At 43.2% G+C, this 13,362-nt stretch overlaps 1 protein-coding gene across 1 annotated transcript in view; it reads right to left on the reverse strand.

Annotated features, from left to right (window-relative positions):
- The window catches only part of st18 (ST18 C2H2C-type zinc finger transcription factor), a 427,076-nt gene that overhangs the window by 26,912 nt on the left and 386,802 nt on the right, over window positions 1-13,362 (reverse strand). The window contains exon 20 of the mRNA XM_072570512.1: window positions 5,184-5,405. Within this exon, the coding sequence (XP_072426613.1) occupies window positions 5,184-5,405 (222 nt within the window). The remainder of the gene's footprint in view (window positions 1-5,183; window positions 5,406-13,362) is intronic.

The raw sequence follows: 13,362 nt of genomic DNA on the forward strand, positions 1-13,362 counted from the left end.
TTGGAGGGGAGGGTGGAGAGGATAAGTGCGAAGGAAGGTGGACAGGTCATGAGGACAGTGCTGGAAGGTTGGAACTAGGGTAAGGTGGGGGGAGGGGAAATTAGGGAACTGCTGAAGTCCACATTGATGCCATGGGGTTGAAGGGTTCCGAGGTGGAAGATGAGGCGTTCTTCCTCCAGGCGTTGGGTGGTAAGGGAGAGGCAATGGCGGAGGCCCAGGACCTGCATGTCCTCGGCAGAGTGGGAGGGGGAGTTAAAGTGTTCGGACATGGGATGGTGGGGTTGATTGGTGTGGGTGTCCCGGAGATGTTCACTTAAGGGCTCTGCGAGTAGGAATCCTATCTCCCCACTATAAAGGAGACAGCATTGGGAGCAAAATATACAGTAAATGACATGTGTGGAAGTGCAGCTGAAACTTTGGTGGATGTGGAAGGCTTCTTTGGGGCCGTGGACAGAGGTGAGCGCAGCGGTGTGGATGCAGGTTTTCCAATTCCTGTGATGGCAGGGGAAGGTGCCGGGAAGGGACAGTGGGTTGTTAGGGGTCGTGGGCCTGACCAGGTAGTTGCGGAGGGAAAGGTCTTTACAGAGGGTGGATAGGGGTGGGGAGGGAAATATATCTCTGGTGATGGGGCCCGTTTGTAGGTGGTGGAAATAATAGCAGAGGATGATACTATGTATTCATAGAGGTTGATAGGGTGGAAGGTGAGGACTGGGGGGGTTCTGTCCTTTTTGCGGTTGGCAGGGTGGGATTCGAGGGTGGAGGTGCGGGATGTAGACGAGATGCACTGGAGGGCATCATCAACCACATGGGAGGCAAAATTGCGGTCTTTGAAGAAGGAGGCCATCTGGTGTGATCCCAACACCAGAGAATATACATGGGCTGTTGGTGTAATGTATGAATATTGTCTTCCTGGAGGGACCTTTGGTGGGGTTGTACATTGTTTTCCTATGTAAAGACAAAATGTATTTAAGGTTTATGTATGTCCACTGTTTACTGTACAACTGTATGTTGTGATTTTCATTCATCCTGCCCTTTATTTTCCTTTCAAGAGGCAATATATTGTGTCTCAAGGGAGGATATGTGTGTGTGTTGGGTTTAAGATCATTTGGGGAGTTGGTTTATGGGTCGTAATGATTTTTTGCTCACCCAGAGTGATACTCTAGGGCGTAGAGTATCAAATGAGGGATATGTAGGATCAAGCAAAAATCTGGATTTCCCTCCCTTATGGCATTGTGGGACTGCAGCTGTTCAAAAAGGCAGCTCACCATCACCTTCTTAAGGGCAACTAGGAATAGACAATAAATACTGGTCAACCACAGATACCCACATCTGACAAATGAATAAATAAATCTGAAATACTGGACGAACCCTGGACTTTTCAAATCTTTTAAAAGGTAAATGGAAGCTGGAATGAGTTCTGTGGAGAATACACAAACACAACTCACAGAGCTGAGATGGCTGTCTGGAACTATTGTTCAGCCTGGATTTCCAATAAACACCTCTGAGAGGACATTCAATATTAACTAACGTTTACACATCAGGCTATCCAGTGCAGAGAGTATGAGCCCTACACAGACACTCAAATCGAAACCCACTCACACATACTGTAACCATCGGAAAGGCAATTAACTTCAAAACAGAACATCAAGTATATTCTTCTCAATTATTCACTATCTTTTCTTTTTGTGCGAGGAAAAATATTTTAGTGAATTGGGTATCCGAAGGTCCCTCAGGACTTTCAAACTGACACAGGATAGTCATGGAGCAAATCCCCATTGACTTCCTTATGAATATGGTGCACCAAAAAATGGAATTATTTTAAAGAACATGGCAGCCCTTTTTGAACTATACTGACACAGATATTTCAGCCATATTGTCCAGGGCCTTTGATTAGCTGTGGTAATGGTTCTGGCTGGTTCGGGGCGCCCTCAGGAGGAGGAATCCCTTATAAATACGGGTTTTGTTATGACTTGAGTATGTATTTAGTTATTTACTTACCTGTTTGTTTATTGTTAGTAATGTATGATATCCTATTTTATGTTTTGGTTGTTTGTAGAATAGATTAGTAGCTAGTTTTTAAAAAAATCTTATATTGGCATTGTTATTATATTGTAAAGTGGAATACACTAGTTTGTATTATTTTTGTAATGTTGTAAAAAAAAATGAAAAATCTTCTTTTTCAATAAAAGTATCTATTAAAAATACCTTGAGTTCAACAACCTCAGATCATGAACTCTGTCCTCCATTTTGATATTGTTATCCCCACTGTGCAGAAACAAACCCTTCTTGTTTTCTCAACAACTACCTACCACTGCCTTTGCCTTATGTTTTTTGACACATTTGATCTTTAATTTCCCTTATGTTTTACTCATTCAGAGCAGGTGAGTTTGATTGTTTGGCTAGCATTTATTGCTCATACCTAGTCGCCTTTGAGAAAATGGTGGTGAGCTGCCTTCTTGGACCACTGCAGTCCATGTGTTGTAATAATAACACAATGCCATTAGGGAGGAACTTCCAGGAACAAAAATAGAGACTGCTGGAAAAGTTCACCAGACTTGGTAGTATCTGTGGAGAAACATCAGAGTTAAGTTTCAGGTCAAGTGACCCTTCCTCAGAACTGCTGGGGAAGTTCTGAGGAAGGGTCACTCAATCCAAAATGTTAACTCTGATTTCTCCTGACAGACCTGCTGAGCTTTACCAGCAATCTCCATTTTTGTTTCTGATTTACAGCATCCACAATCTTTCAATTTTTGTTTGGGAATTCCAGGATTTTGGCCCAGCAACAGTGAAGGAATAATGATATCTTTCCATATCTGTGTGGTTAGTGTCTTGGAGGGAAACTTGCAGGTGGCAGTTTTCCCATGTATCTGATAACCTTGTCTTTTTAGACAGTAGGGGTCATAGATTTAGAAAATGATGTGTAAGAAGGTTTGGTGAATTTCTGCAATGCATCTTGTAAATTGTACCTACTACTGCTACCAAACATTTGGGGTGGAGGAAGGGAATGTTTGTTGAAGTGGTGCCTATCAAGCCAACTGCTTTGACCTAGATGGTGTCTAGGATGTTAATATAGAAACAAAGAAGATAGGAGCAGGAGGAAGCCATTCAGCCCTTCAAATCTGCTCTGCCATTCATCATGCCAATCATGGCTGATTGTCCAACTCAATAGCCTAATCCTGCTTTCTCCCCATGAAGTTTGATCCCATTTGCCCCAAGTACTATATCTCGTCACCTCTTGAATACAATTCAATGTTTTGGCATCAACCACTTCCTGTGGTAATGAATTCCACAGGATCACTGTTCTTTGGGTGAAGAAATGTTTCTTTTCTCTGTCTTACTGAATCCTTAGATTGTGACCCCTGGTTCTGAACATACCCACCATCAGGAACATCCTTCCTGCATGCACCCTACCTAGTCCTGTTAGAATTTTATAAGTGCCAATGAGATCTCACCCCCCACCCACTCCATTCATCTGAATTCCAGCAAAAACAATCCTATCCTGGACAATCTCTCCTCATACATCAGTCCCACCATCCCTGGAATCCGCCTGGTAAACCTTCGCTGCACTCCCTCGAGACCAAGAGCATCCTTCCTCAGAAAAGGAGACCAAAACAGCACACTATATTAAATGTTGTTGAAGCTGCACTCATCCAGACAAGTGGGTAGTATTCTATTACACTTCTGATTTGTGCCTTGTAGGTAGTGTACTGTAGGATTTGTAGCATCTGTCTTGCTCTTGTACCCAGAGTAGTTATGTGGCTAGTCCAGTACAGTTTGTAGTCAACCAGGAGGTTGATAAAGGGGAATTCAGCAATTGTAATACCATGTAATGCCAAGGGGCGATGGTTAGTTCCTCTTTTGCTGGAGATGTTCATTGCTTGGCATTTGATTGGGTGAATGTCACTTGACACTTGTCAACCCAAGCTGGATATTTTCCTAGTTTTGTTGCATTTGGACATGGATTAATTCAATATCTGAGAGTTATAGATGGTAATAACATTGTGTAATCATCAGTGAACATGACCTTATGAGGCAAAGAAGCTCATTGGTGAAGCAGCTGAAGATGTTTGGGCCTAGGATACTCCTTAATCTTTCCATGACCTGATCTTCTGTTTCACTTGTCCCTCTCTAATTTTCAATAGCACAAACTCTGTCACTCTTCCATTTAACTTCAGCTCCAAGAGTCATTAGACTTGAAATGTTAACTCTGATTCTATCCACAAATGTCGCCATATCTGCTTAGTTTCTCTAGCAACTTCTGTTATTACTTCAGATCACCAGCATCCACAGAATCTATCTTTTATCTTAGTAATTTCCAACATATATATTCTCTCATTATCTGCCACAAGTCTAGACTTGCAGCGTAGCTCTTCACAGATTGGCCAAATCTATCATTTGAGTTTCTAACAAGGTATTGTTGGTGACTGACATTGCTTGCTAGTCAGTGCTGCTTTCAAGTAATGTTCAACATGGAGGAGTATTGATTTATCAGTTGAGGGAGGTTGAAGGAAGGTTTTCTTGTTTATGTGATGACGTAAGTATTCATAGGGTTCAAAGTTAAAATGAAACACTCGCAGGGGCATCACTCCTGGATATCACAGTACTACCAATTAATAATCCTTCTGATTAATTTCATTTTCTCTAATTGTTATATTATATCCAGTAAGTGCTTAAATCGCAACAATATAATCCATCATCCTGCAGCCAACTTGAAAAGCTCCAAAAGTAGGTGACTATCCATGTTAAACTTATATGAAGGGGGGCTACATTTTCCAGAAAACACATTTGAGTTATTGTATTGGTTTCAAAAGTACATAAAAATATTTTGTCTGAGTATTTGAAGTGTTTACAGTCAGAAAACATTTCCTATCCCATATCATAACAATGGCTCTTTGTCTCTTATACTGTCTTCCAACTTTTTCACATTCTAACTCAGTTAGTAAATATGAAACAAATATAACATATTTCTTAAATAATTTTAATTTGTAAATGTACAGTACTAGGATTTTCCCAGTAAAAATAATTATGCAAGTCAATGAAAATTAAAGAAATTAATCTGCATTGAGGTATGAAGTACAATGCAGAACAGGTCCTGCTGTCTGATGTTACTCATTACAAATGTGGTTCCAAAATACATGCATTTTCATTACAGACCTAACAAAAAGGACTGTTTCCATACTGACCTTCTGTGAGTGACAAAGCTGCCATTAATGTGACCAGATCCATCACAGCCTGGTGTAGGGCAGGATGTAACTTCTGCTTTGCCAGATTTCCAAGGGAATTGGGATCCATTCAGAGAAACTTCCTTTTGTCTCTTTGCAGCTAAGGGGCAACCTGACGCACTGCGATGTGACGAGTATTTCCCAGATATGTGACCTTGTCCATCACAACCTATCACTGGGCACCTTAAAAAAACAGTAAAAATGTGCTGTAAACCACCTTGTCTATGGATTATTGTTTAATGCCATGCAGAAAATTGTGTCATCATACAATCAAAGAACCATAAGATGGCTGCAGCACTAAAGAAGGGTGATAGGTTCAAGATACTCATGCCAGCACTGTACAATGGCATTACAGCAGCTCCAATATCCCAGTCCTATTACCATAACCCTGAAAATTGTACATTTCTGGTGCTTAACTAGTTGCTCTTTGAAAGCCATAATCTACAACCACCATAATTGTAGCTAGTTCAATCCAGAACCAAACCACTCAGTGTGTAAAAAAGGAAATCTTCATCCTGCCATTGATTCTTTTGCCATTTACTTTATTTTTTAAAGAATTCATTCATGGGATGAGGGCTTTGCTGGCTCGGCCAGCATTTGTTACCCAACCTTAATTGCACAGAGGAATGTCAAGAGTCAACCACATTGCTGTAGATCTGGATTGACATGGAAGCCAAAGCAGCAGATTTCTTTCCCTAAAATGGCATGAGTGGACCAGATGGGTTTTTACAACAATTCACAGTGTCACCATTTGGTATTCTTTCTATTCCAGGTCCGTCATCTCATTGGTTCCACTGTTATTATATCATCATTATATTATCACCCTTTGATTCTTCACTCTTTCAACAATTGCAATAATTTGTCTCTATCTATTTTAAGTAAACTACTCATGATTTTGGAACAGCATTTCCAAATCACCTTTCTTCTGTAAGGAAAACGATTCTAGACTTTCTAATCTATTTATTGCATCTGGTGTCTCTCATTCTTGGAAATAATTCCTATATCTGCACTCTTTTTAAAGACTTCCACCCTTCCTTAAGTGTGATGTCCAGAATTATAGCACATGTTCAAATTGAAACACAACCAATGGTTCATCATAACTTCCTTCTTGTTTTACTCTGTCAATGTGTAAGAAGCCCACAATCTCATTTTTAAAAATCATTTTCTCAACCTATCTTGTCACCTTTAATAATTCCTACATAGCAATCTCAAGGTTTCTTTGTTCCTGCACAGCCTTCAAAACTGCACCCTTTGTTTTTTCAATAGCCTCTCCTAATTCTTTTGAGCTAAATGTATCAATTAACAATTCTCAGCAAAAGATTTCATTTACCATGTGTGGACTTAATCCAGCAGCCCACATATGTCCTTTTGATGTTTATCACTATTTTGCTCACAGTTCTCATTAATTCTCCATTTTATTCCTTTGCAAACAGTGGCTCAGTGGTTAGCACTACTGTCTCACAGCACCAGTGACCTGTGTGTGATTCCAGCCTCAGGCAACTGTCTGTACGGAGTTTGTATATTCTCTCTTGGTGTCCTCCCACTGTGCAAAGATGTTAGGTAAGCTGGCCATGCTAAATGGCCCATAGTATCCAAGAATGTGCAGGTTAGGTGGTTTAGCCATGGGACATAAAAGGTTACAGATCAGTTGCCAAGTGGCGGTGGAGTAGGACTTTCCAGCCAGATTTCATCCCCTCTGGTAAAAACAATGACTGCAGATGCTGAAAATCAAATACTGGATTAGTGGTGCTGGAACAGCACAGCAGTTCAGGCAGCATCCAACGAGCAGCGAAATCAACGTTTTGGGCAAAAGCCCTTCATCAGGAATAAAGGCAGTGAGCCTGAAGCATGGAGAGATAAGCTAGAGGAGGGTGGGGGTGGGGAGAGAGTAGCATAGAGTACAATGGGTGAGTGGGGGAGGAGATGAAGGTGATAGGTCAAGGAGGAGAGGGTGGAGTGAATAGGTGGAAAAGAAGATAGGCAGGTCGGACAAGTCAAGGAGACAGTAACTGAGCTGCAAGTTTGAAACGAGGATGAGGTGGGGGAAGGGGAAATGAGGAAGCTGTTGAAGTCCACATTGATGCCCTGGGGTTGAAGTGTTCCGAGGCGGAAGATGAGGCGTTCTTCCTCCAGGCGTCAGGTGGTGAGGGAGCGGCGGTGAAGGAGGCCCAGGATCTCCATGTCCTCGGCAGAGTGGGAGGGGGAGTTGAAATGTTGGGCCACGGGGCGGTTTGGTTGATTGGTGCGGGTGTCTCGGAGATGTTCCCTAAAGCGCTCTGCTAGGAGGCGCCCAGTCTCCCCAATGTAGAGGAGACCACATCGGGAGCAACGGATACAATAAATGATATTGGTGGATGTGCAGGTGAAACTTTGATGGATGTGGAAGGCTCCTTTAGGGCCTTGGATAGAGGTGAGGGAGGAGGTGTGGGCACAGGTTTTACAGTTCCTGCGGTGGCAGGGGAAAGTGCCAGAATGGGAGGGTGGGTCGTAGGGGGGTGTGGACCTGACCAGGTAGTCACGGAGGGAACGGTCTTTGCGGAAGGCGGAAAGGGGTGGGGAGGGAAATATATCCCTGGTGGTGGTGAGAACGCCTCATCTTCCGCCTCGGAACACTTCAACCCCAGGGCATCAATGTGGACTTCAACAGCTTCCTCATTTCCCCTTCCCCCACCTCATCCTAATTTCAAACTTGCAGCTCAGTTACTGTTTCCTTGACTTGTCCGACCTGCCTATCTTCTTTTCCACCTATTCACTCCACCCTCTCCTCCTTGACCTATCACCTTCATCTCCTCCCCCACTCACCCATTGTACTCTATGCTACTCTCTCCCCACCCCCACCCTCCTCTTGCTTATCTCTCCATGCTTCAGGCTCACTGCCTTTATTCCTGATGAAGGGCTTTTGCCCGAAACGTTGATTTCGCTGCTCGTTGGAAGCTGCCTGAACTGCTGTGCTCTTCCAGCACCACTAATCCAGTATTCATCCCCTCTGCCCATTCTTCTTCTTTTCTTCTCATTTTCTTTCTCCTCGTGCTTTTCTCTTCTTTTTTTTCTGTTTATCTCCAGCCTCTGGTGACAATTTCTGGCCTCCACGAGTGATGAATCCTGGCCTGGTGCAGCAGCCCTCTGTAGCAGCCTCCCAGCATGGCATGGCGACCCATAGCGGTCTCCCAATGTCAGAATGGTGGCCTCCTGGTGTCCTGTAGCAGACTCCCAGCATAGCATGGTAACCAAAGTGGCCTCCCAATGGTGGAATGGTGACCTCCAGATGCCCTGTAGGGGCCTCCCAGCATGACGTGGCAACATCTCAACCTGGCACAGTGGCCTCCCAGCATGGCGTGATAAACTTCCAGCCTCCCGCTATGGCCTCCTCCCATAGGGGCCTCCAGATGTGATGGTGTGACCTCTTGGCCCAGTACAGACGCCTCCCACATCAGCCTCCTGGTGTGAAGTGGTGACCACCCAGCCTCCTGGCGCGACGTGTCACTGGTGCAGTCTGGAGCCAGAGCCCGGTATGGACTGAAAGCCAGTGTGGTCTATTGTCCTGAACCTTTATTCTGTAATGCTAGACATTTTAATTTTGTATTGTCTAAAATCTTGCAATTAAAGAAGCTGTGCCGAGGTGCTTTTGTATCTAACTTGGGAGTATAATTGGTGACATATGAACTTTACACTATACTCATTGAATATATGTGACAATAAAGACAATTTTATTCCATTCTATTCTAGGGTGAGGGAATGGCTCTGGGTAGGGTGATCTTCAGAATATCTGTATGGACACGATGGGCCAAATGGCCTGTTTTCACAATGTAGGTTCACAATCAGGTATGGATCATTTTTAAGGAAAGCAATAGACATAATAGCAGCCGCTGCAAAACTTTTCGCAAAAGATGTCTTCCTTCATCTTAATGTTGCCACTGTCTTTTTTAAATGATGGGATTTAATATTCCTGACAAGTTTACTGTTTGATATTTTATCAAATCTGTTTTGAAATTCCATGTACAGCACATGTACTACCAAAAGCAGAGAACAAGGTAGGGCAGATAAATTAAACTGCAATAATTCAATGCAAGAGGCTTAACAGGGAAGGCAGATGAACTCAGGGCATGGTTAGGAACATGGGACTGGGAAATCATAACAAATACAGAAATGTGGCTCAAGGATGGACAGGACTGGCAGCTTAATGTTCCAGGATACAAATGCTACAGGAAGGACAGAAAGGGAGGCAAGAGAGGAGTGGGAGTGGCACTTTTGATAAGGGATAGCAATACAGCTGTACTGAGGGAGGATGTTCCCAGAAATACATCCAGGGAAGTTATTTGGGTGGAACTGAGAAATAAGAAAGGGATGTTCACCTTATTGGGATTGTGTTATAGATCCCCCAATAGTTAGCAAGAAGTTGAGAAGCAAATCTGTAAGGAGATCTTGGTTAGCTGTAGGAATATTAGGGTGGTAATGGTTTTTAACTTTCCAAACATGACTGGAAGTGTAAATGTGCACAAGAAAATGTTCTGATTCAGTATGTGGATGCATCTACTAGAGAAGGTGCAAAACTTGACCTACTCTTGAAAAATAAGGCAGGGCAGGTGACTGAGGTGTCAGTGGGGGAGCACTTTGGAGCCAGTGACCACAATTCTAGTAGTTTTAAAATAGTGTTGGTAAAGGGTAGACTCGATCTAAAAGTTGAAGTTTTAAATTGGAGGAAGGCCAATTTTGACGGTATCAGGCGAGAACTTTCAAAAGCTGATTGGAAAGAAGATGTTTGCAGGTAAAGGGACGGCTGGAAAATGGGAAGCCTTCAGAAATTAGATAATGAGACTCCAGAGAAAGTATTTTCCTGTTAGGGTGAAAGGAAAGGTGGGTAGGTAGAGGGAATGCTAGATGACTAAAGAAATTGAGGGTTTGGTTAAGAAAAAGAAGGAAGCATATGTCAGGTATAGACAGGATGGATCGAGTGAATACTTAGAAGAATATAAAGGCAGTAGGAGTATACTTAAGGGGGAAATTAGGAGGGCAAAAAGGGGACATGAGATAGAGTCATAGAATCATAGAGATGTACAGTACGGAAACAGATGCATTAGTCCAAACCGTCCATGCTGACCAGATATCCCAACCCAATCTAGTCCCACCTGCCAGTACCCGGCCCATATCCCACCAAACCCTTCCTATTCATATACCCATCCAAATGCCTCTTAAATGTTGCATTTGTACCAGCCTCCACCACTTTGTCTGGCAGCTTATTCCATACACACACCACCTTCTGTGTGAGAACATTGCCCCTTAGGTCTCTTTTATATCTTTCCCCTCTCACCCTAAACCTATGCCCTCTAGTTCTGGACTCCCTGTCCCCAGGGAAAAGACTTTGTCTATTTACCCTATCCATGCCCCTCATAATTTTGTAAACCTCTATACGGTCACCCCTCAGCCTCCGACACTCTAGGAAAAACAGCCCCAGCCTGTTCAGCCTCTCTCTATAGCTCAAATCCTCCAACCCTGGCAACATCCTTGTAAATCTTTTCTGAATCCTTTCAAGTTTCACAACATCTTCCGATATGAAGGTGATCAGAATTGCACACAATATTCCAACAATGGCCTAACCAATGTCCTGTACAGCCGCAACAAGACCTCCCAACTCCTGTACTCAATATTCTGACCAATAAAAGAAAGGATACCAAACACCTTCTTCACTATCTTATCTACCTGCGACTCCACTTTCAAGGAGCTATGAACCTGTACTCCCAGGTTTCATTGTTCAGCAACACTCCCTTACTATTAATTGTATAAGTCCTGCTAAGATTTGCTTTCCCAAAATGCAGCACCTCGCATCTATCTGAATTAAACTTCATCTGCCACTTATCAGCCCATTGGCCCATCTGGTCAAGATCCTGTTGTAATCTGAGGTAACCCTTTTCGCTGTCCACGACACCTCCAATTTTGGTGTCATCTGCAAACTTACTAACTGTACCTCTTATGCTCACATCCAAATCATTTATGTAAATGACAAAACGTACTGGACCCAGCACTGACCCTTGTGCCACTCCACTGGTCACAGGCCTCCAGTCTGAAAAACAACTCTTCACCACCACTCTCTGTGTTCTACCTTTGAGATAGCTTTGGCAAATAGAGTTAAGGAGAATCTAAATGGTTTTTACAAATACATTAAGAAGAAAAGGGTAACTAGGGAGAAAATATGACCCGTCAGCAAGGCGGCTTTTGTGTGGAGCAACAGGAGATGGGGCAGATATTAAGTGAGTATTTTGCATCAGTATTTACTGTGGAAAAGGACATGGAAGATATAGACTGTAGGGAAATAGATGGTGGCATCTTGAAAAATTTCCATATTACAGAGGAGGAAGTACTGGATGTCTTGAAATGCATAAAAGTAGATAAATCCCCAGGACCTGATCAGATGTACCCGAGAACTCTGTGGGATGCTAGGGCAGTGATTGCTGGGCCTTTTGCTGAGGTATTTGTATCATCGATAGTTACAAGGGAGGTGCCAGAAGCCAGGAGGTTGGCTAACATGGTGCCACTGTTTAAGAAGGGCAGTAAGGACAAGCCAGGGAACTAATGACCAGTGAGCCTGACGTCGGTGGTGGGCAAGTTGTTGGAGGGAATCCTGAGGTACAGGATGTAGACGTTTTTGGAAGGCAAGGACTGATTAGGGATAGTCAACATGGCTTTGTGCATGGGAAATCATGTCTCACAAACTTGATTGAGTTTTTTGAAGAAGTAACAAAGAGAATTGATGAGGGCAGAGTGGTAGATGTGATCTATATGGACTTTAGTAAGGCGTTTGACAAGGTTCCCCATTGAGACTGATGAGCAAGGTTATATCTTATGGAATACAGGGAGAACTTGCTGTTTGGATACAGAACTGGCTCAAAGGTAGAAGGCAGAGGGTGGCGGTGGAGGGTTGTTTTTCAGACTGGAGGCCTGTGACCGGTAGTGTGCCACAAGGATCAGTGCTGCGTCCATTACCTCTCATCATTTATATAAATGATTTGGACGTGAGCATAGGATGTATATTTAGTAAGTTTGCCGATAACACTAAAATTAGAGGTGTAGTGGACAGCAAAGAAGGTTACCTCAGATTAAAACAGGAACTTGATCAGATGGGCCAATGGGCTGAGAAGTGGCAGATGGAGTTTAATTCAGATAAATATGAGATGCTGCATTTTGGGAAAGCATTCTTAGCATGACTTATACACTTAATGCTAAGGTCCCAGGGAGTGTTGCTGAACAAAGAGACCTTAGAGTGAAGGTTCATAGCACCATGAAAGTAGACTCTCACGTAGATAGGATAGTGAAGAAGGCATTTGGTATGTTTTCCTTTATTGGTCAGAGTATTGAGTACAGGAGTTGGGACATCATGTTGCGGCTGTACAGTATGTTGGATAGGCCACTGTTGGAATATTCTGTGCTGTGTATCTCTCTGACTCTGTGACTCTATTTAGAGAATGTCAAGTTCCTGGGAATGGTCATCCACAAGTTTTCTTGGACTCTTCATGTGGATGCACTGGTTATAAAGGTCCAATAACATCTCAGGTAGCTGAGGAAATTTGGCACAATGGCGAATACCCTTGCCAACTTTTATAGGTGCGCCATCAAGAGCATTCTGTCTGGATAGTGAAGAAGGTGTTTGGTATGCTTTCTTTTATTGATCAGAATATTGAGTACAGGAGTTGGGAGGTCATATTGCGCCTGTACAGGACATTGGTTAGGCCACTGTTGGAATATTGTGTGCAATTCTGGTCTCCTTCTATTGGAAAGATGTCGTGAAACTTGAAAGAGTTCAGAAACGATGTTGCCAGGGTTGGAGGATTTGAGCTATAAGGAAAGGCTGAACAGGCTGGGGCTGTTTTCCCTGGAGAATCGGAAGCTGAGGGATGACCTTATAGAGGTTTATAAAATCATGAGGGGCATGGTTAGGATAAATCGACAAAGTATTTTCTTGAGGGTGGGGGAGTCCAGAACTAGAGGGCATAGGTTTAGGGTGAGAGGGGAAAGATATAAAAGAGACCTAAGGGGCAACTTTTTCATTCAGAGAGTGGTACACGTATGGAATGAGCTGACAGAGAAAGTGGTGGAGGCTAGTACAATTGCAACATTTAAAAGGCATTTGAATGGGTATATGAATAGG

This window comes from Chiloscyllium punctatum, chromosome 5 (genome assembly GCF_047496795.1).
Source record: "Chiloscyllium punctatum isolate Juve2018m chromosome 5, sChiPun1.3, whole genome shotgun sequence".
NCBI classification, from domain to species: domain Eukaryota; kingdom Metazoa; phylum Chordata; class Chondrichthyes; order Orectolobiformes; family Hemiscylliidae; genus Chiloscyllium; species Chiloscyllium punctatum.